Raw genomic sequence first — 22,304 nt, 5'->3', positions numbered from 1 at the left:
TAGAAAAGCATCCTGTCCACAAAAGAGAAATTCTAGTTTTCGTTCAGTGGTTTTGCTTTTATAGTTTGAGACATTCTATTTATAATCAGGTATGTTTTGCTGGTTGGAAGCACTGGCAAAATGCCACGAGGTTAATTTCCTGTCTCTACTCCAAATTCAAGAAACTTGACTTTTTGGAAGCAAACATTGTTGCATGTTTTTCTTTATATAACATTGTGCTGTGTGTAAGGATTTTAAATGGGGGATCACATCAGCTCATCAATTTAGAAGGAAACATGAGCTGTGACATTATTTTCTGATATTAGCTCAGTCAGACACAAACACACAAACATTAAGGTCTATTAATAACGTACTGCACACAGTGGACACCACATATTTTCCCGTGACTGCAGCAGTGCTAATAACAGCCACCAGACCGTCACCAAACTATTAGTGGTTTTTCACGAAGCTCACAAAACCCGCTTTAAAACCACTACTGGATTTTTTATGCCTTGTCTGTGTTCCGTTATTAGGCTGTCTGCCTCTTAAGCGATGCGTCACATGGATAGGTGTGGTTTGCGCAAGCAACTCCTTAACTAGTCCATATTTGCCGGGTGATGTGCTGAGAAGCTACAACATCAAGAGCACTTATATTATAACTTTTTTGTCATTTGACATGGAGCAGAACTCGTGTTTCTTTCTATGGATGCACCACATATCCATATAGCACTTTTGCAAACGGATCTTTTATAAAGAGAAACAAGACCCCCGCGGTGAGTTGTTGGGAACTCCGATGAGGTGCAGCTGCGACACATCCATCTAAAACCTCTGGACAGCAGCCGAGAGCATTTGATACACATCCAAATATGCGCGTAATTGGAGAGCAGTGGCGAGGCGTCCCTTGCACCACTATCGGAATAATCTTGTCGTGATGTTCAATACTTCGGGAATTGATCACACTTTTAATAAAAAAGACGATATTTCTGAAGTTATCAATGGCACTCTGCAGCTCCTCTACAACGTCCTCGTCACTATCAGCCCCACAACTATGTGGAACGAGTCGTGCGGGGAGCAGCTGCTGGACTTCGGCCGTCCGGAGAAGATTATTATCGGGGTGATGTTGGCGATTATCACGGCAGTCACCGTGATGGGAAACACGCTGGTGGTGATCGCGGTGTGCGTGGTGAAGAAACTGAGACAACCCTCAAACTACCTTCTGGTATCGTTAGCGGTGGCGGACCTTTCAGTGGCCATAGTTGTGATGCCATTTGTTATAGTGACAGACCTCACCGGGGGCAAGTGGCTTTTTGGGGAGGTGTTCTGCAACATCTTCATTGGCATGGATGTAATGTGCTGCACTGCCTCTATCATGACCCTGTGTGTGATCAGTGTGGATAGGTAAGTTTCCAAAGTTCACAACCGGACTAGAACTGCTCTCAATTTGCAATGGCACCACAATTACGCATGCAGTGCGCAATGCGTTAAAATGACACAGAGAAGACGAGTATGTCCTTTTACAAGAACCATCAAACCGTTTAAGTACGCTGAAGGCAGTAACAGATTAAGAACAAAATAAGGTAGGCTATTGAAGTGTAAGTGAAGCGCATGAAATAACTGTGCGTTATCGCGCATGAAAATGTCGTTTAAATTCCTAAATCTAGATTAACTGTTCCTCTGATTGAATGGGTGGTTGAAGCCACCGAACCAGAAAATTAATACGCAGACTGTGAATAATTTAGAGCAGATTGAGGGAATTTGCTTGACCGGACCAAAGGCAGTGTTTCACACGCATTTAGGACTGGCGCCCACTGACTTACAGCTGCTGACTTTTATAGATAGTTTGCCATCACACACGTCAGTTAATAACAAAAACAAAACAAAAGTTGCTGGAACAAAAATAAGTGTGTTCAACTCAGCAATGACGAAAATAAGGAAAGTAAAACGTGAGCACTCATCAAGATCTAACTCTGCACGTCAGGGATATCACACCTCTTTGGACTCTCGGCTCATAAAAACAGGACAAATGAGATATTTCCACTGATCTCACTACAATCCACAATAAAATAGAAGTCAAATGATTAGTGTAACTGTTATTCCCCAGTAACCACAATGAATACAAAATCTCATTTTAGTATTGATGATCTGATAATCCTCTCTCTCTCTGCCTGCCAATCTAGAGTACTAGTCATGGATGAGCTGAACAAGGGACTTAAAATCACTCAAACAGCTAATTATGTGATGGGAGGGATGGCATCACAGTTAGCATGCTGTCCAGAATGAAATATGATTTTTTTTTTTTTTTTTGGGGGGGGGGGGGGGGGGGGGGGTAGGGTAAAGATAAAGTCTGGAGGTTAGGTTTAGAGGTCACACAGGTCACAGTGATTACAGAAAATGAATGACAGTGTGTGATGTTGTATATGTTATCCTCAGTAACTTTATGTCATCCTCATTGACTGTATGTCATCCCTTTAAACCCCAGGCAGGTCATTAACTGCCCCCATCATTCAGGATGGAACCAATTACAAACCATTTCATCATGACCCCAGTAAAAATACTAATACTAATACTAATAATCTAAATTTAATAGAACTGACTTGAGTAGAAACAAACATAAAACCAGGATTCTCTATCATCCAGTGGAGAACAAGAGGGAGTGCAGAAAACCGTCTTTGTTGAATCGTTGTGTGTGATGAGAGATGTGAACTGTTCATGCTCAGATAGGACAGATCATGTATGTAAAGACAGATGAGCTGATCGAATCTGTCACACACTGTGCACAAAGCTACCATACTACACCACTCTCAAAGAGGATGCATGTCTGACTGTCTTTTACAGGCCACAAGACTTACTGAGAATTTATAACAATGTTTTGTCAGTTTGGAATCATATTCCTCCCCACAAAAACTGTTTTGTATTGCAAATTTCATTTGTGCTGATCTCCATGAAAAGCGGCTAATTTTAATTACACCACGCAGAGTTTGTTTGGCATATGATTCACAATGGGCAACAGAGAGATTCATTAGGATGAGAATTCCCAATTAGACACACGATTAGCTGTAATTAAGGGCTCTTACTGTGATCTAGGATTCCCAGGGACATAATTGTACAATCAAGCTGAAGAGTAGATAGTGATGCAGTAAGGACTGACCAGATGTGTTTGTGGGGGCTATACAGTCCCTGAAGACAGGCCTCTATTGCAGACAGGTTATTGATTTGCTCTGAGCTCCTTGAGTTTTGCAGGGAAGATGGTTCATGCTTTATATGCTAGCATAGAGAACGTGATGCCATAACTGTAGTCCCTTGTGTATGTTGCCAACTCATTCATAACCCTGCAGGGACTTGACAGGTTTGATGGATGCTCTCAGAGTGAGCAGTAGAGCATAAATTATCCTGGCGGACTTAAGTATCAGTCACGCCCCCAAAACACTGAATCCTTCATTTCCCATGCAGCTTCTCTATAGCTGTGATTACAATTAAAAATGTTAATGATAATAATATAACCATAAAGATGTGTTTGTGCAGCCACTGAAAGATAAAAAAAATCAAATATTGCCACAAATCAGTCCCATTAATTTATTTGCAATAAAGAAATATAAAACAAACCACATTGCAAAGTTGACACAGTCATGTTGTATATATACACAGCTCAACTTGAAGTATTTTACAAATGTACTGAAAGTAAGAAATCATCAGTCAGACTGTCAGGAACGTTTTTAGTAAAATAACAAACCAGACCATTTTATATTTATTCCAAATTTCCAACAAATGCCTCTTTTCTCTTTGGATTTGTTGTACAGTGCATGAGCAGATTAAAAAAAATCATCTATAACAATGACTTCCCTTATTAAATTTAATTTACATACTAAGTGAACCAACTGAAGCCAAGTGAATGAGTTCATGTTCATCTCCTCCAGCCTCTTCAGTGGGAGGTTGAATACTGAAAATTGAAGACCACACACTCCAGCACTGAGGCAGTCACAACAGAAAAGTCCAGTCAGATTGTTGTGAAGTAAAAACAAGAGACGTTATAGCCTCCTGTCTGAACTAATGTAAGTCTGCTCTTTCACCGCATATCCCAGCATGCACTTTGATCAAAGACATAGCAGCTTTTGTGGCCACTTCCCTTAAAAGTTGGTATCTCTTTTGGCTACGTTCAGCTTTTTACCGTCACCTAGAGTACCATGGTGTATGTTCAATTATTCAAGTCAAATATGAATGTTTTATTGACAAAAGTGGGAAGATAGGGTAGTCCTTTTGTTAGACAGCTAGGAAAAATTATGCCAAAGGAATGTCGGAGCTCCATTTGGCATGAGAGTGACACTGGTTATATCAGCAAATCAAATACTGCCACGGTTAAATCTCAATGAATTTGAGGAAGAAAAATGGGATGTATATCTAGAATGAATATCACATAACTGAAGTCCCTTTCATTGATTTGCAAAATTTCCCATGGTGACCCAATAAACCTATAATATAAAAGCCAAGTGAAGCAAACTTTACCACTATGGATCAGACTAAAGGAAATACAGTGTATGTGTGATCACACCTGTAAGCTCCTGCAGGGGATTTAAAGGAGGAAATCATACTAACTAGGATCCTTCGATGGCAGCAGGATTAGCCTCTGCCTTCACGTCCTTTCTGCCAACTGGTGTGTCACTGATGAGTCGAGTTCACACACAGCTCCCACATCGACCTGCTCTCCACATCTGATAATATTTTGTGAGGTTGGTGTGTACATTTATCCCAGGAGAGACTTGCTCTGTGCAGCTGTGAAATATCCATCCGCAGCAGGAGACACAGATGACTTGACCCAGGTGACGCCTCCTCTGGTAATGTGATGTGACGCCTGAGCTCCACTCTCCGAGGCACTATCCGTCCAAAATGTGGAGGATTGGTTGTGTATCAAAGACAGTTCATGGTTATGAAGGAAAGCTTAACCGGGACGCCAAGTGTATTTTGGTTCTAAATGGGATGTTACACTAAATTGTTAAATAATCCTGAAATTGCAGCCAGTTTGAAGACACTGTTGCATTTTTGATGTTTTAGAAACCACAAGAGACTCGTTTCGTTTTACAAGTCAATACAGTTACCACTCTAAGCTTTAAAGGGAAAACAACATTTAAATCTAAAATCCACTGCTGTTCGTATCCTGTAACCAAGCAAGCACAAATCTGCCGAAAATATCTGAGTGCATTTGTTTAAAAAAACTGGGAGCAGACATTTTACAAGTTAATCATTGATATGTGCTGCTTGTACTATGAGCTGCAGCTCTGTATACATCCAGTTTGACAGTCTGTTTGACTTTTATTACAGAAGCATGTGAAGTGAAAGACAAATTGTCCACTGATCATGTGGTTAGATAGAGTGGAATGTGTATGGGAATGGACCGATCTGTTCACAGACCTTTGGTATTTGCTATTTTTAGGGCCATAAGATTCGGAGCAATGTATCTCATCTGATGTAAGCAAATATTATTTGAGAGTTTCTTGTTGGTGTGTTACAAAACAAGGCCTCCAGTTTCTTGTTATATGCGATAGGTGGCATAAACCTATATCATGTAAAGAGCGAAATCAAAAACGTGTTTAAACAACACAAAACACATCCTTTATTGACAGATCACGTGGGATCTTTCTGACTTAGAATTGACTTTGTAGGAGGCCTCTTTAAAAGGTTTTCCTTTACAACAGATCCAGCGCTGCATTGTGTTCAAATGGCGGCAGGTGGATGGATGAAATGAGGCTGAAATGAAATTAGCCAACCAAAGTGCTTTCGGGAATGAAAATTAGATAATGAGGAAGGTTCTGCTGTTGTTTTGAATAATTTACATATCCCACCAAATGAATGAAAAACCACCTGACCCAAATTTTCGGTATTACATGAAGTAAAGTCTTCACTGCTGCTGATACTTTGGGGGATTTTATGGAACGGTGGTTATTATTATTTATTTGGAAAAGCCTGGCTTGTCACCCTATTCATCTGGCAATCTATGGAATGGGAAACAGAAAAGGGCAAAGTGCTGAGTGACTTAATTGTGGCATAAATCATGGTTTGTGTTTGGTATAACAAAGGTGGTGTTTATTATTCATCAAGAGTGAACAAAGCACCGACAAGCATTTACCAAGCAGTGAGATAATAGGTTTCCTGTTGATGGAGCTGTGAGGCTGTAAACACATGCGCCACACACACAATTTTGTGGATTGCAGATATGTTGTGGACATTTGTCAGGTTCATTTGTTCACATGAACTGAATATTTATAAGGCCGATTAAATGTGGCAGTATGAATGATCCTATAAGCAATTATTAAGAAGTTTACTTTTAAAATCAATCGTGTATAGTTATGTTGTATGTATACATTATATAACTATAACTGTGTTGGATCTTAATGCTGCTAAAGGCAACAGCATTTAACAGTAATCCACTTGCAGGCTTTAATAAATTGATTAATATTCTCTCACTGAAATATCACTGTATGTGTTGACTGCTGGACTGCTGTGCATCAGTCAGTTGAAATTGACATTATCTGTGAGTATGGTGTGATGCAGATGTTCACTGAATGTAGTTTAACTGGTGGACTTTACAGGAGACTTTTTTTCATCTTACTGGTGTCAGGTTCATGTTGAGAAGCTTGTGATTCAATCTCCGACGCTGAACAGTTTGCGTTCCAGCTGTGAAATAGCAAATTGAGTTATGGCACACCCATCACTGCCAAACTGCCTTTGAGCAAGACACTGAAACACATAACTGAGTCCTAACTGGGTCAGCTCACTGTATGCAGAACTGCACAGTTTGCACAGAAAATTCTACTCATGACAAAGATCACAAGCAGTCCAGTGGATTAGAGAATGAAACTGGCGGTATATTCTGGTGATCTGATCTGTGGATCTACTTTTTCCAGCGTGTCCTGCACTATTGTTACTAGTTGGACCCCGTGTTGCGGGATTTTCAGCCGATTCATCATGTTGAAACGGTGGCAGGATGAGTTGGTGAGAGAGATCACTGTGATTGGCTGCTCAGCTCAGAAAACAAATACACAACAACGGATGTGACAAATATAAACAAATTAACGTTTATAATGTGAACAAATGAACGTGAACAGAACATGAACTTTATCTCGTCAGAACATTCAAATACACAAATATTTTCATAACAACATGGTCATCTAGATAAACTGTAGACCAACTGATAGACACCATTCAGGAGCAGCCAGGTCTGTACGATGGTTTGTAACTCTCTAATAGTAGCTCTTCCGGTGTCCCATAAGTTATTTATTATCATGCAGGGGCAGAATGTATGTAGACGTTGCGGTTTGTTCAAGTGCAACTTTTTGGCCCAGATACAGGTAATGTGAGGCAACATCACAGTTGGCCTTCATTGATGGTAGCTCTTTTATGTTGGTTTGGTGCATCTATACCTAGACCTAAAAACACCTCAACATAACATAAATAAGATATTTTGCCATTCAGTTTGACCACAATTCATCTCAGAAAAATCTTTTATTAGTCCAACAGGCAGGCACCAACGTGATTGCAAATAGTTATGTATAAGTCGAAGCAATTTGGCTTTAAAAACCGCATTGCATCTTCAAGTCTGCCTTTCATTTTGACTGAAGTTTCATGAGTGCATTTTACACATTTGTGACTCTGTCATCGACTGTTCCTGCTACAGTAAATGTTTCCATGACTATCTGTTGAACAGGAAAATATTAGCACACATGGAAATTCGTGATCTGACCATTTGTGTCTGGGTGGAATGAATATGTTCTTGGTGCGCATGTTTGCCTCACCTGGACTAAACATCAAACTGACATGATGAGTTTCTGGGATTGACGGAAATGTGACGATATACAAATTGTGATATTCCAAAGCTGGAATCAATATGCGTAGTGGTGTTAAAAACGTGGGTCCAGCTTAATCATCCTGTTCTACTGAATGAATTCCGTGTTGGAAAAAAAGCCTTCTTCTTCTTCTGTTGTATTTCTGGCAATTTCAACGCTCCATTGTGGGCAGAACCACTTTGCTATTCTGATTGGGATCACATTACAGCTGTAAACACAATCATTGTTGCTTTGAGCAACATCACTGAACATGATGAGTGAACTGACAAATTACAAGGGAAATGAAACATAACCTCCACAGAATGCTTGTATAATGATTTCCTCTAAGAAAACTGTAAAATACAATAGTCATCAATGGACATGAAATGTACCCCCAACCGCAGAATGACTCATTAGCTTGTAGGCGCTTGGAGCGGTTTGACAGTTTTTGTGGATTGCGTGGGCGTGTCTGTGAGTGAGTGCACAAAAGAGTAGCACCTGTAAGACAAGAGAGTGTGTACTATATTTATTCTCGATGCACGCCAACGTTCAAAACTGTGTGTGGCTTTGTGTAAATTTGAGAAACCTCTTAGAAACAACCACATGTTCTTTTGTTTTGCTCAAGTGATGAAGCTTAATGCTTAAAATACTGCTGCGGATGGATGGTTTAGTATCATTTAATTTCCCTGTATCTGAAGTATGGTATATATATATCTATCTATCTATCTATATCTATATATATATAGATATATATATAGATATATATAGATATAGTATATAAATGAACAGAAGGCAGATGAAATGTGCTCCACTCTAAACCAAACCTGCTAATTATGTACCCTTGTTTCTTTTTTTACATATAAAAATAATTTCACTGTTTAGCATTACCAGAGTGACAGCATTAAGTGCGCTGCTTTGGTAACACGATGTTGACCTTTATTTCTCCAGATCAGTATTATCAGTGTTATTACCTTGTTGTCGCAGCTGTGTTTGCTTAGCTATAATGGCATTTTGTTTGTCTATCTGTCATATTAGCTGAGATGAATCCTGGAAATGTACAACTGTACTCATGCTTCTGCAGCAGAAAGCAGCTGAATAAGTGAGACTCATTTTCTCCCTGTCTGCTCAGAGAAAAAAAAAAAAAATAAAAAATACTGTCACGAAATAGTTGCTGTAATGAATATTCCTGACATCAGTCATAGTTTTGTCTGGTAAGTGCACACTCTGCCCAGGCAAGAGCGCAGTTGCCACCTACATATCTGATGTTCTGATTTATGTCATCTGCTGCAAAATCAAATTACTTTCAATTTACTTTCTCCTCCTGAGCAAAGATCAGTCTTGCTGGTGTAAGTAGTTAAGCCATCATTTTTTTGTGCGAATTATTACTCCCAAATGTACCCTTTTCACTTGTTTTATCTAAATATTTCTTTATAGGAAACCGCTCAATTTGCTGATTTACAGTTCAGTGCACATTTTCTATTAAAGTGACAAACCCAGACGAGACAGAGGGCATATTGTAGATCCACTGAATCATTCAGGAGATCACAGTTGTCCTCAGATCTCCTGGGCTGTGCTGACAGGAATATATAAGCATGTAATCTTGGTAAAAGAGAACACCAGTACATGCTGGCTCAGTTGAAGTCTTGTCAGTGTTTGATATAAACTACAGTTAAAGCTCACAGATGATGCAACTGTCGCTCTGTCAAGGTAAATCCAAAGGGAGAGACCGTGACATTTGTATTGCTCAGCTCAACAGCAAGGAAATTCTGTATTCTTTATATAAGACAAGAAAAGCCTCTGGGAAGAAAGGCACCAAAAACATCTAGAAAGATGGATAAGGTCTGCTGTGGTCATGGGCTGGTGGAAAGTATGCACTGAATATTAGTGGAGCTTTGTGCACTGCACATTAATTCACTGTGTTTTAATCCATTAGTGTGGGGGATAATGCCATGTATTTGAATTATCTAATCTTATTAATCTAATTATATTTTGTTTACTTTTAATTATGTACAGCCTCATTACATATGCCATATTGCTTATATTATATGAACTTCTACTGATTAGATTTGGAGATTTTTGTAGTCATGGCTTTGCGTGGCTCAGAGAAATAGCTTTTAACTCATGGAAGGTATCAGTAACATCCTCTTGCTCTTTGCTGGGATTTTTAATATCACTGATATTTTCATGTCCCCGAAATAAAAGGTCAGTAAGAGGATAAAAGCACAGCTCTCAACAGTTGAATTTATGTTACATGGTAGAGTCTAGCGACTCTGGAACAAGTCGGCTCCAACTCCTCCTCGCTGTCCTTTTCCATTTGCCGAGCCATGAAATGATGGCATATAATGGGCCGCGCAGCTTCCTCGGCTATACTAACTGCTGGCTAGATACCAAATTGGAAGAAAGTGAGTCGGCCCAAAAAAGAGGAGCAGCCTGTGGTATCCGTGGTAACTCAAATTTTTCTTTCTTTTTTTTTTAAAAGGTCAGAAGTAAAACAGGAAGAAGTGGAGAATTAGAATCCTCCCCCACTTCTGAGACTTCCTCCGAGCTTATTTAGTTTTTGAGGTGTCCTTTGAGGGAGAGAGTGCACTTGGTGAGAGAACCAAAGGGAAGGTGACAAAGATGGAGGGGCTCTTCACCCCCACTCTCTCTCATCATCATGACAGGAAAAAGAAAGGAAGATGCTGTTGCAGGCACATACTTATACTTATTCACCTTCCTCTAGCAGAGTCATTGTATAATAATGAAGAGAGAGGGAGTGCACTTATTAATATTTGAGTGAGTGTTTTGGGATCTTACTAAATGAGTTTGCAGGTTTGGGGCTATTAGTGAGATGCTCCCCGTGGCGGAAAGTGTACATGTTGCTGGGCAGTAATAGCACTTCACATGAAAAAATCTTTTTAAGCACGCATATATACAACTTTAATTTTCTTCAAAGAGAGAAAGGACTCGAGAGGCTTTGTAGAGGCATCGCAAATCTGGTCACCATGGCTGCAACCATGAAAGAAGTTTATTAAATAATTGACAGGGAACAGGAAATGGTCACAAGTGCATAAAAAGCAGGCAAAAAATCAGTTCAGACGCTCAAAGTAAATGGTGTGACAAGGCAGAGCGATTTACTAATGTGACCCAGCTAGACTCCAGCTAGACAAAAAATTCTTGCCCAAATTCAGGAAACCGTACGGACCATTCTTCACCACCCCAAAGATCAGACATACAAGGTAATTGGAAAAAAGAAAAAAAAAAGGTTGTTGTTGACTGAGGCGCTTCCTGACAGTGGTGGTCAAAAATAACCCTCTTTGTTGTTATGCATATGCAAATTTGGTCTCAACCTCATTATTTTTGCCTGCATAATTGTAACAGAAAATTAAGGTTGTGGCCAATTTGTCTCTGCACAATAATATTATACAAGAAACAGAAAGACTCATGGCCTTATCTGCAACTATATGAAAGGACAACTAATTGCTAATCAGTGACCAAGTGGAAAATAAGAGACAAAATGTTGACCAGAGTCAACATAAATCACAGACACTGATTGTAACATTTTTTAATTTAATACCTAAGGCAACAACTCTTGCTGGGTAGTACTCAGTAGTCTTTCACTTTCGCCGTAATTTCAGAGCAACCCTGTCTCCTAGAAACATACTGTTGTTGTTTTTTTTGTTTGTTCTCATCCGAAATGTCCAATCCGGCTACTTTATACTGTATAAAATCTCCTCACAGACCTTTTTTATGATTACATTTGGGAGTCACAGGTTTTTAGGAATAATAGCCTTAAAACGTGGGGATTGGATGAAAAAAATGCCATTTGTGAGAGACAGATGACAAAACAGCACCAAGAAAATGGAGGAAAAAGATAATTTCTAATGTATTTAATGTAATATTCTCATTTCAACCAAAATAAAACCAAAGCAGTTGCCAAGTTGTCTAATTAGAACCAAACATCTTAAAGCATAATCCTAGCCATTACTCAGTCTATCTAGTCATGATGCACTGAGCATATAGCTGGAGTATTATTTTTGTCTCAAAGCAGCTTTCCCACCCAGCAACAAAACAACTAGAAATGTGGAAAAAAATAAATAAAAATAAAAATAAATAAATGAGACAGAACTAACACTGTTGACTAGTGTACTATAGACTGATCAACAATCCATGGATCAGAGATAGATTAGAGATAGATGAGAGTGTTTGTGTGCTTTCGAAGTAGTTGGAGGACCAGACGAGCTGAGAGAGACCCTTTGAGGCTGCTGTTATCAGAAAGAAGAGATCAAAACCACACTGAGAGATCAGGACCAGAGTCCGATGGGACATGGAGTCGAAAGAGCGGGCCTAAAAGAGAACAGTGTTGAATAATATGTGTGATGGGAACTGCATGAGCTTTTTTTCATAAACATTAAAATGAACCGCATATACTGCACTCTGTTTTGCAAAGATAAAAGCAAGATGTCAATGTTGCCTTATAGATCTTGATGCAGCAGTGACGGCTGACCAGAAAGAAAAGGCAGCAGCAACAGAAAAAAGCAGCAGCAGTAGTTTAAAATAGGTAACATGAGATGACAGCTATTGTGGTTATAGCACGAGGCAACAGCAACGAGGGGTGTTATTGCTGAGAAACAAAGTTGATTCTTGACCTTGAAAATAGCAGCTCAGAAAAAAAATAACTAAATGTTGAAGGTAAAAAGTGGAGCTAGTTAAGATGATGTCAAAAAGACAGTACCCATGGTGAGTGATGGTGATGGGTAGCCTGAAAACCAGCCCCATATTCCCCTGCCCACGAAAGGTTTTGTGGAGGAATGTTGGTCAGTGTGGGTGTTGATTATGTGCCTGGGTAGTCAAACAATTGGGGTGGGCTTTATATGGTAATGGAAAAAAAGTAACAGCAGTGTAGTCATATACATCATCTGAGCTCCAAAGAGGTGAATTTATTTACACTAAAATGGTTCTGATTGGTTGGAGGGCAGTCAGCCAACATTATGACTTCCTAACATTGTGTAGTTCTCCCTTGTGCCTCCAAAACAGTTGTGACTCATCAGGGAATGGACATGGGCCTTCTGAGGGTGTCCTGTGGCGTCTGGCAACAGAATGTTATTAGTGGGGGTCTTAGGGTCCTATGGGTTGAGGGGAGGGGCCTCTGTGGATCATCCCACAGATACTTGATCAGTTTGGGATCTAGTGAATTTGGAGGCCAGGTCAACACCTTGTGCTGTCCTTCATGTTTTTTGAGTTGTTCCTAAACCGTTTTTGTGTGTGTGCCTGTGTCAGGCTGCATCCTGCTGGGGATGGCTGCTGCCATCAAGGAGTGTTATTGCTATGGGGTGGGGGTGCCTGGTCTGGTCTAGGTGGGTGCTACATGTCTAAGTAACATCCACATGAATGTCAGGTCGAAAAGTTTCCCAGCAGAACATTGTATTGTTACAAGATGGTCAATGTTGTTGTTACTCCGACGTTGCAAACTAACTTCTTTTCTTCTTTTCTTCTTCTTTTCTTTTACTATTAACAAGTTTTATTGTCACTGGATGGACAAGAACACTGATGTTGCATCTGGGGGCAATACTACTTTGAATGCCTCCTGCAACAGTGCATCTAAAAGCTGTGCCCTGTCATTCCACTCTGAAAGATTACTGTGTCTTACCTGTCACTATAATGGCAGCTCCTCAAACTGACTTTGAGTGAAGCCAGTTGGAACAGCAATAAACAATTTTGTCTTCACAAGTGTTTGGATGACATGTTTGTTTTTAGTGTATATGCCATCCGTAAGTACTTTGTTTTCATGTGCTGTACAATGCAGGAAGAATCCCCATAAGCTGTTGTCCGTTACCCTCATGTGTGATTACTACATCCTTTTGTGTTGCTCAGTTTATGCATAGCTTTTTAATACTCTTCTATTCTACTAACCTTGTCTCTATACCCTGCTCAACTCCAGTGCCTGTCGGTGTTTGCTTTGTTGTCCAAGGACACTCACCTCTGACAGGGATGAACGCACTTACTGTTGGAAGGGGAATCCATTCATCACTGTGGCACTAATAGCTATCATCTCCATTGCTGTGAGAACCAGTAAACCTCTTACAGTGACAGGTGGTGAGTTGTGGTCTGACGGCCATAAAGTATGCACTCATTTTCTTTACAACAATTAGGAGGAAGTGAAACATCATAAAGGCTTCAGAGCTAAAAGCCAGACAAGGGGAAGTGCTATGTGAATTTAGGTGGGTCTTTCAAGTACAGAAAAAGATTCAGTCAATAGCGCAGAAAAAACTAATGACTGAATAATAATTAGCAATCTAATCGTTTTTAAAGAGCAGTCAGGGTTTGGCATCTGTAGGAGACTGAAAACCTGGACTCCGCAGCTGGCCAGAGGTTTTGAATCATGTTAAGGATAATAGTTTTTTTTTGTGTGTGTGTGTGTGTGTCAGATGTGTTCTTAAGCTGTGTTCAGAGGACCCGCATTTTCCCACGATGCCCCACGAGTAGTTTTGTGTATCTATGTCTGTCCAGGGACAACAGGGTGAACATTAATCACCAAGCTTGGCAGTGTTTTAAGATGATTCCTAAACAGTTATAGTTTAACCCACTACACGGCATTTAACAGCTTATAACTTTCCTTTTGTACTGTGAATTGAATTTGTGTTTGTACTGTTTGTCTCTTTATACTGTACCTTTCTACTTTTTGTGATCCTCAGGATCTGAAAATGTGACATATAATTGCCTTGAATTTGATTTGACGTTGCAAAAAAGACTTATTGAGCGTTAGATTTCTCCACAGTTATAAATACTCCAGTAAAAATTTCTTTTGTTTTAGGTGTCAGTTCCCCAAGGATCCCAAGTTATCTGTCTGGAGGCAATATACAAATCTTAGTGAAATCTTTCTATATGGGGGTTACTGAGTTTGGTATCAGACTGATTGGTTTGCCGGTCTGCTTCCTCACTGAGAAGGAATTTACAGCTCTGCTCATGTTGTGCAGTTTGCTCTGAGAGAGAAGTAGCTCAATTTCTGTCTTACGTTGATTCCTCAAATAGAATTGGAGAGTTGAAGTGCTCCTTGAGGATGGAGGATGTTGTCTGATGTCGGAGAAGTCCCAGAGCTCTCACTAGACAGATTTGGTACTATTCACTCTACGGGAGCTCAGAATGAATAAATGCAGTTGTTGAAATAAACATTGTTGCATTTTTGTTTTCTTCTATGTTTTTCATCTGAAAAGTAATCTTACAAGGGCATAGGCTTGGTCTGGTGAACAAAGCATATCGACAAACTTTCTTGTATAGATATTGTGGGCACCTGTCCATTAACAGCGAATTAAGTGTTAATTAAGATTTAACGTTCATTTTCAGCGCTCCTTATCACTCGATGGAAAGCAAATCAAACATGAATGCAATGAGTACTCAGTGCTGAATGCCGGATAAAAAGCAATCAAGCTGCACTTCCAAATTCTTCAACTAAAGTGGTCTGATTTCAGGCGACATCTGCATCTCTGTGTCCACTTCAGTCACACACAGAAAGACTCAAACAAAAAAAGATCTCTCAAAATTGGCAACACTTGAGTTTTCCACAGACTAATCCTGGATTGTTCTCCAGTGCTGTGACAGATGAATTATAAATGCCTTAGTGAGATGAATGAGTGAAGATTCTCCAATGGAAAGTTTCCATGGGGAAAAAAATAATCCTGTTACTTCTTTCAGGAGAACCAGTTTTACATTTACCACTCTGCCACCCAAGCCAACCGCTGCTTGCTAAATATTTCACTATGTATCCCATATCAGACGTAAAAGGTTTGTGAGGTGCTCCTGGAAATGTGTAATGACTGTTCCACACCAGGGCCAGTTTTTCAGCATTTTGGTGCATAGAATAGTTCTCTATACAGTGCTCTTGTTGGTAGAAGTAATGGGTTTCTCATTAGCTTGGGCACATTGAGTGTGGTGGGGTAATCCTAGAGGGCTGTGACTGTGGATATGCCCTAAATCCCACAGAGATACGAATACTCTGTGTGTGTGAGTGTCACTGTTTTTGTGCAGCTCATACTGTTTTATGGGAGATGATTATAATTGGCTGCCACTGGTTTTTAGCTTCACGTGCTGTTGTGGTGGTGTCAGAGCCCCGATACGGTTCTGAATGTGGTGTGCATTATGTGTAATATTCTGCAATTTCACGTATTTTTATGTTTGACTTCAGTTATAGCACACTGCAGAAAAATTGCTATAATCAACATTTTAAAATGAGCATGGCTAAAACGACTGGGTGTAATATGAGAAATGTCACATGTTGTTAAAAACTCACCTGATTATGCTGTTCCTTTGACAGTTCTCATTATCACAGTTTTCAGCAGCAGTTTTTTGCAGCTCTGAAACCCTAGTGTACACTACCTGCCCCACGACGGTGAACTGCAGACAGCCAGCTAGCAACTAGCCAGTGAGAGTTAAAAGCTAGATATCCTCCTCAGTAGCAAGTAGAGAGGAAACAGAGGTAAAAGACAATACATATCTGCAGACACAAACACAACCCCAAATTAATGAGATTGTTGCAGAGTTTGCTCACAGCAGTCTACCATGTCAACTTTATACTAGTGTATGCCACTGTTACATTGCCAAGAGGTGAAGGGAAATGCGCCGTACATCCAGTGGGTAGAAAAAGTGTGAAATCTCCTGTTAAATCATGAGGTTTTTGTGTTGTAGGGGTTGGCACTGACACCTCACATCAAGAAGGTTGTGCGTTCAGCCTTTCCTTCCGTTTGCATGTTCTCCCTGTGCCTGTGTGGGTTTTCTCCTTCCTCCCACCGTCCAAAGACATATGTGTTAGGTTAACTGGTGAATCTAAATTGGCCGTAGGTGTGAATGGTTGTTTGTCTCTTTGTGTTGGGCTGGCAACGGGTCCAGAGTGTACCCAGTCTCATGCCCAATGACATTTATTTAAAAAATGACAGGCTATGCTATGTAATGACAAATAAAAAGAACCTAGAGAAACTGAAGCAGGCTTTGATTTATTCACAGCTCTCAGTCTATTTGGATAAGAGTTTATCTGCTTGGCACATCTTGACTTGGAAATATTTTCCCACTCCTCTTTGCCGAAATGTTTCAGATATGTAAAACTGCGAGGTCACTGCACAGTGCATGGACCTTTTCGGATTCCCTTAGAGACTTTTAATAGGACTCAGGCCTAAATATTCCACAGTAATCTTTCATTGCTAAAGTCCTTCTTTGGTTGATTTGGATGTGTGCTTTGGATCATTGTCATTGTCAAGGTTCTGTGCCAAACTGACTGGTAATTGGAGCTATTGTTGACTCCCTTAGTCTTCACAAAAGCCCAAAGTGGCCGCCATTGGGATACAGATGGGTTGCTTTGTTTTTGCATCAAATATGCCTTTTGCTGCCCTCCGCAAAAAGTTAATCTTGTTATCATCAGACCATTTAGAGATTTGATCGATGTAATTGCAAAGTTTAGCTGGCCTTGGATGTGTTTTCATCAGAAAACTGGCCACATAGCCCCACACAGACAAAGAATAGTTAGACAGACAGTCTTAGTACTCTATAGACAGAATAGGCAAACAGCTTTCACATATAGGGAGTCACCAGTACTTGCCAGACAGAGCAGCATGTCGGCCCCTTAAAAAGCCTCCCTGTCCGTGTTTCATATTGTCTTCTCTTATTGTTGTAGGGGCTCATGTTCTAGATAATGTCACTATTTTGCCATCTTTACTCGTTGATGACTGTCTTCACTGTGCCCTCACTGGAGCTAAAGCCTTCCCTTAAACAGTGAGATGCCATTGATGCTTTGTGAGCTTATTGTGGCCCATGGCTCTTGTAGTAGCATTCAACCAACAGGATGCCAGAAAGAATATACAAGAGCAGTTAGGATTTATTTGGAGTTAATCAGAGTGACTTTAAGAGGAGACAGGTGTGTTCACTATTCACATGAGCTTGATGGAAATGAGCTTGATTGAGCTTGATTCTGAACGCAGCTACGCACCCACATATAAAAGGGAGCACACAAGTACACAGTTAGATTACAGTTTTTTTTTTTTACCTTTTTTTTTCTTTGAAGGGTTCAAAATTACAAAAGTTCTAGTATTTATTTATTATATTTGTACCAAAAGCTACTATACTATGCAAAAAGCTACTGTTTCAACAAGGTTGTTCACATGCTTTTATAGTGTGCTTATTCATTCCTGTATCCTGTTACTGCCTCTCAGGGGTGAGTAAAGTTCAATGCCTTTGTGTCAAAATGAGCAAGATGAAGCCAACCAATGTTTGCATCATCCCACCCTGCTGAAATACATGCAGGAAGCTGGGTAATGAAGTGTTATAATGCATGCTATCTTATTCCAACTGGCAGTTGTTTGTCTCTAAAAGGACGGTGAGAGGATTTTGTAGCCAATCACAGCGTGCCTGAAAACAGCTCTGCCTACAAAGAGCTGAGGATGAGTCATAGTTATGCCCATCACCCCCCACAGACACACCGATATCCCCCACAAATAAGCACCACAAACACCTTCGTTATTACTGAATTATGCATTCAGAGAAGAGTGTTGTAATATCCATTATGCATTTCTAAGTATTCCCACAGCATGGAGTGTACCCATCTCAGAATCTGTGTCGTATCTATTTGACATTGCTCGCCTGGATGTGTTTAGTCCCCCCATAAAGCTTAAGAGCATTTTAAGCGAACGTTGTAAAATAGTTAGAACAGTGGTTGGTGATTAAAAGGGCTGAATAAACAGTAGTTGTTTTATATCATTCACTGAGCACAGCTAATTTGAGCCAAGGGACCTTTAAGACAGACACGCTAATAGTGTGCACTTTAGTTTAAACGAGAACCATAAAGTTAGTGTCTGGACTTATTGTTTTGATTATTATTGTTTGATTATGACATTTCTTTTACGATTCTGTTCTTTCCACTGACAAATGTAACGTACACCAGTAATTTTTAACTTTCGGAGACGTGTATGTAAATGTTTTTTGTCTCATGGTCTTCGTTGCTACCACAACTTCACACGTGCCGCAGAGGGCGACCGATAAGTGATGGTTGTTTCGCTCGCTGTCATGGCAATGTCAGTTCTAAATTCTGATTTAAGCTGGATATAGGTCACATGCCTCAGGTGCCCGTGGAATTATACATGTGGTCGAGATAGGAAGTGGAGAAAACAGATTTTAAAGCAGATTTAAAAGCATGATCTGTGTCAGACGTCTGTGCGTGTGTGGGCGGCTGGGTGGGTATGATCAAGTGCTTTCAGCTGCGGTGCACTTGTAACCGTGTTGTCCTTTCCCAGTAATTCTGATCTAGATCACTACCACTTGTACTATGGGTTGTCAGATTAGTTGCTGGCAACAGAACATCAGCCAAAAATATTAATTGAAAATTTGGATATTGCAAATAAATTTTTGTTGCTGTACTGTGTACCAACATGTTTTTCAATATTAGATTTTGCCTTTATATATCACATAAAAAAATAGTGACCCTACTCATGTTCTTTTTTTCACTTTAACTGACTTTGGCGCCTCCACATCAGACTTCTCTGGTATATTCATCACATACAGTAGTATCATCTGATTCGATCACTTTTTCCTGATTTCTAAAATGACAAAAAAATTACGAAAGATATAACAATATATCGAGACTGGCGACCTGTCCAGGGTGTACCCCGCCTCTTGCCTCATGACAGCTGGGATAGGCTCCAGCCCCCCCATGACCCTTGACAGGACAAGCAGTTACAGAAGATGAATGAATAATAATATATCGAAAGAAATGCCATGCCTGCCCATCCCATCCCACTTTTATGCACAGACCTTTACATCTGGATAAATATTTTTGTACTATCAAATTAAAAAAACGATGGCATCTAACCAATATTTTTGCATCACTGTGCTTTGAAAACATATCGTAATAAAAACTAGCAAAGGTTCACATTATTTACAGAATATTAAGTGCAGATTAGGACAAGCACAAAATAGTGCAGTGGAATCATAAAAGCAACTGTGTAAAAATGAAATGATGGTTTGACAAAACTTAACTCAACATCAAAAACCATGACAGTGAAGAATCCTTCACAAACTAAATGAACTGATTTTGATTTGATTTCCACACTGACAGCATCACTGGTGGACACAAAGCTCACTGGCCAGAAATCCCTAAGGCGTTTTATCGTTTGATTAACAATAGAGCAGAAACCAGAAAAAACAGCCTCTAATATACAGCTTTTATCAATGACGCATTTGGTGCTGATGAAGACGGTCGGCAAAGAGCCAAAACATGCTGAGATGTACACACAGATGTATCACTTTGTGAGAATAGTGGCTATTTTCCCAGTTTTTGTTCAGATTGAAGGCTTTCACACCTCATTTTATCTTTATTTTTCTGACACTTCCAGCTGCTTTTTGAAAGCGCTGAGCTGCCGCTTTGATTGATAGCTCCTTCTCAACCCGCTAAGCTCAAAGAGCTGAAGAAAAGCAGCAAATAACCTTCCAGGCAATGACTGAGCTTATGACCTCTGATAGAAATGTCTCTCTTTGAAATGAATGGACATGTATTTGATGTGTATGGTTACGTTGTAAGTCATGAGTGAATAACAACCTTTGTTTTTGAGATTATAAAGCTAATATATTAGGCAAGGAATTTAGAATAACTGTCAAGGTAGCTTCAGCCTGTAGTCCTTCCAGGAATTACTAATACTTCTTTGGTCTCCTTTTCCTGCAGGTACCTGGGGATCACACGTCCTCTCACCTATCCAGCCAGGCAGAATGGTCAGCTGATGGCCAAGATGATCCTGGGAGTATGGTTGGTATCAGCATCAATCACCCTGCCACCTTTCTGTGGCTGGGCTAAAAACGTCCACACAGCCGGTGTGTGCCTCATTAGCCAAGACTTTGGCTACACCATCTATTCCACAGCCGTAGCCTTTTACATCCCTATGCTGGTCATGTTGGTCATGTACTACAAAATCTTCAGGGCAGCTCGCAAGAGTGGCGCCAAGCACCGTTTCACCAACCTTTCACGCCGTGGCCGCCTCGAAACAGTGGCTAATGAGGCATTGCGCATGCAGGGCCTGAAGCCACCTGGTGTGGCGGAGGAGTGTGTTGCCTTGTCTTGCCTGTTGAACCATGAGCGCAGAAACATTTCCATCTTCAAACGCGAGCAGAAAGCAGCCACAACTCTGGGGGTGATCGTGGGGGTCTTCGCCGTGTGCTGGCTGCCGTTCTTCATCCTGTCCACTGCCAGGCCGTTTATCTGTGGAGTGGAGTGTAGCTGTGTGCCCATATGGCTAGAGCGCACATTGCTGTGGTTAGGCTACGCCAACTCCCTAATGAACCCCTTCATCTATGCCTTCTTCAATCGAGATCTGCGCTCCACTTATCGTGACCTTCTCCGCTGCCGTTACCGTAACATCAACCGTCGTCTGTCTGCTGTCGGCGTACACGAGGCACTCAAAGTGTAAAGCTGTGTTGTTTAGCTGCATTTCTTGTGGGGAATGGAGGTCCTGAGCTTGTACACTTGGTGCTTAAAGGGAGACGTGCACAAGGCAGCCTTGTAGATAAGACACAGACCGAAAAAATGGGGTCACTGTTGGTAGCTGTTATGACATGGCTCGTGGGCTGCAACAAAAAGTGAAGACAGATGACGACGAGTTACAAAAAAGTATATATTTCAACATTTGTACAAAAAAACTGTAAAAAATCTAAAAAGCAACAGGTGAGACATAGTCCAAGCTTCTGCAGCGGAAGAGTGGCGTTCTCCACACCTTCACGTGTGTCAACTTAGCTCACAAACCACCCAACGACACCTGCACTGCCACTGGAAAGGCATTAGGGTGCAGGTGGACATAACAGTGGCTCTACTGGCCCCTTCCGCAAAGGCCTAGAGACATCATGATCACTTCAGCGTGTGCGTGACTCAGTCACTCTATTTTTGGAAAAGAAAATCATAGAGCGTACTTGATGGGCTATTCAAGTCGACACTGCTTTTGTGCATATGCCACAACTCCGTCCTGGGTCTGGATTTACGGTGACATAATGCAGTGACAAAGGAAATGACATGTAAACACAATCAATCATCTGAGGGCTTTCAAAGAGAACTGAAAGCAAAAATAAATGTGTATATTAGCAAAAGTGATGTTTGTCAAGGAAAAACATTTGTTTTGCAGCACAGTTCGTTCTAAGCATCTTTAACTCAATGTGTATTTTAGCACATCCCAGATTATTTTCAAACAGGAGGTGAACACTGATCAGTATTGTGATTTGTGACAAGCTTACATATTATTTCTGACACTTTATCTCCTACTGTAGCTATGGTCCTCATTATCAGGAGCACCTTAAATGTTTCACAGATGTGTAAAATCTGGCGACGATAAGGAAAGTTGGAAATGGTGTTGCAACATGAGCAGAGCCTCTTCTATTCATAGGACTTATGTGTCCGTTGTTATAAAAGAGACTGAAAGTAGTTTGTTTAGTGTCTGCATAAAACATTTGTCTTACATGCCACTCTATACATAAATCATGAAATTGAACAGTGAATGACAGTTTGACAGAGATTTA

The 22,304-nt window shown here is 40.4% G+C and overlaps 1 protein-coding gene across 1 annotated transcript; it reads left to right on the top strand.

The window, feature by feature from the left end:
- Nucleotides 1-622: 622 nt before the first annotated feature.
- On the top strand, nucleotides 623-21,431 carry htr7c (5-hydroxytryptamine (serotonin) receptor 7c). The gene is made up of 2 exons (XM_084551101.1): nucleotides 623-1,377; nucleotides 20,470-21,431. Exons 1-2 carry the CDS (start codon nucleotides 911-913, stop codon nucleotides 21,206-21,208), a joined length of 1,206 nt encoding a protein of 401 aa, XP_084407227.1. The 5' UTR covers nucleotides 623-910; the 3' UTR covers nucleotides 21,209-21,431.
- Nucleotides 21,432-22,304: the final 873 nt, after the last annotated feature.

This window comes from Chelon labrosus, assembly GCF_963514085.1.
Source record: "Chelon labrosus genome assembly, chromosome: 9".
NCBI classification, from domain to species: Eukaryota; Metazoa; Chordata; class Actinopteri; order Mugiliformes; family Mugilidae; genus Chelon; species Chelon labrosus.
This window is presented reverse-complemented; position numbering and strand designations above follow the sequence as displayed.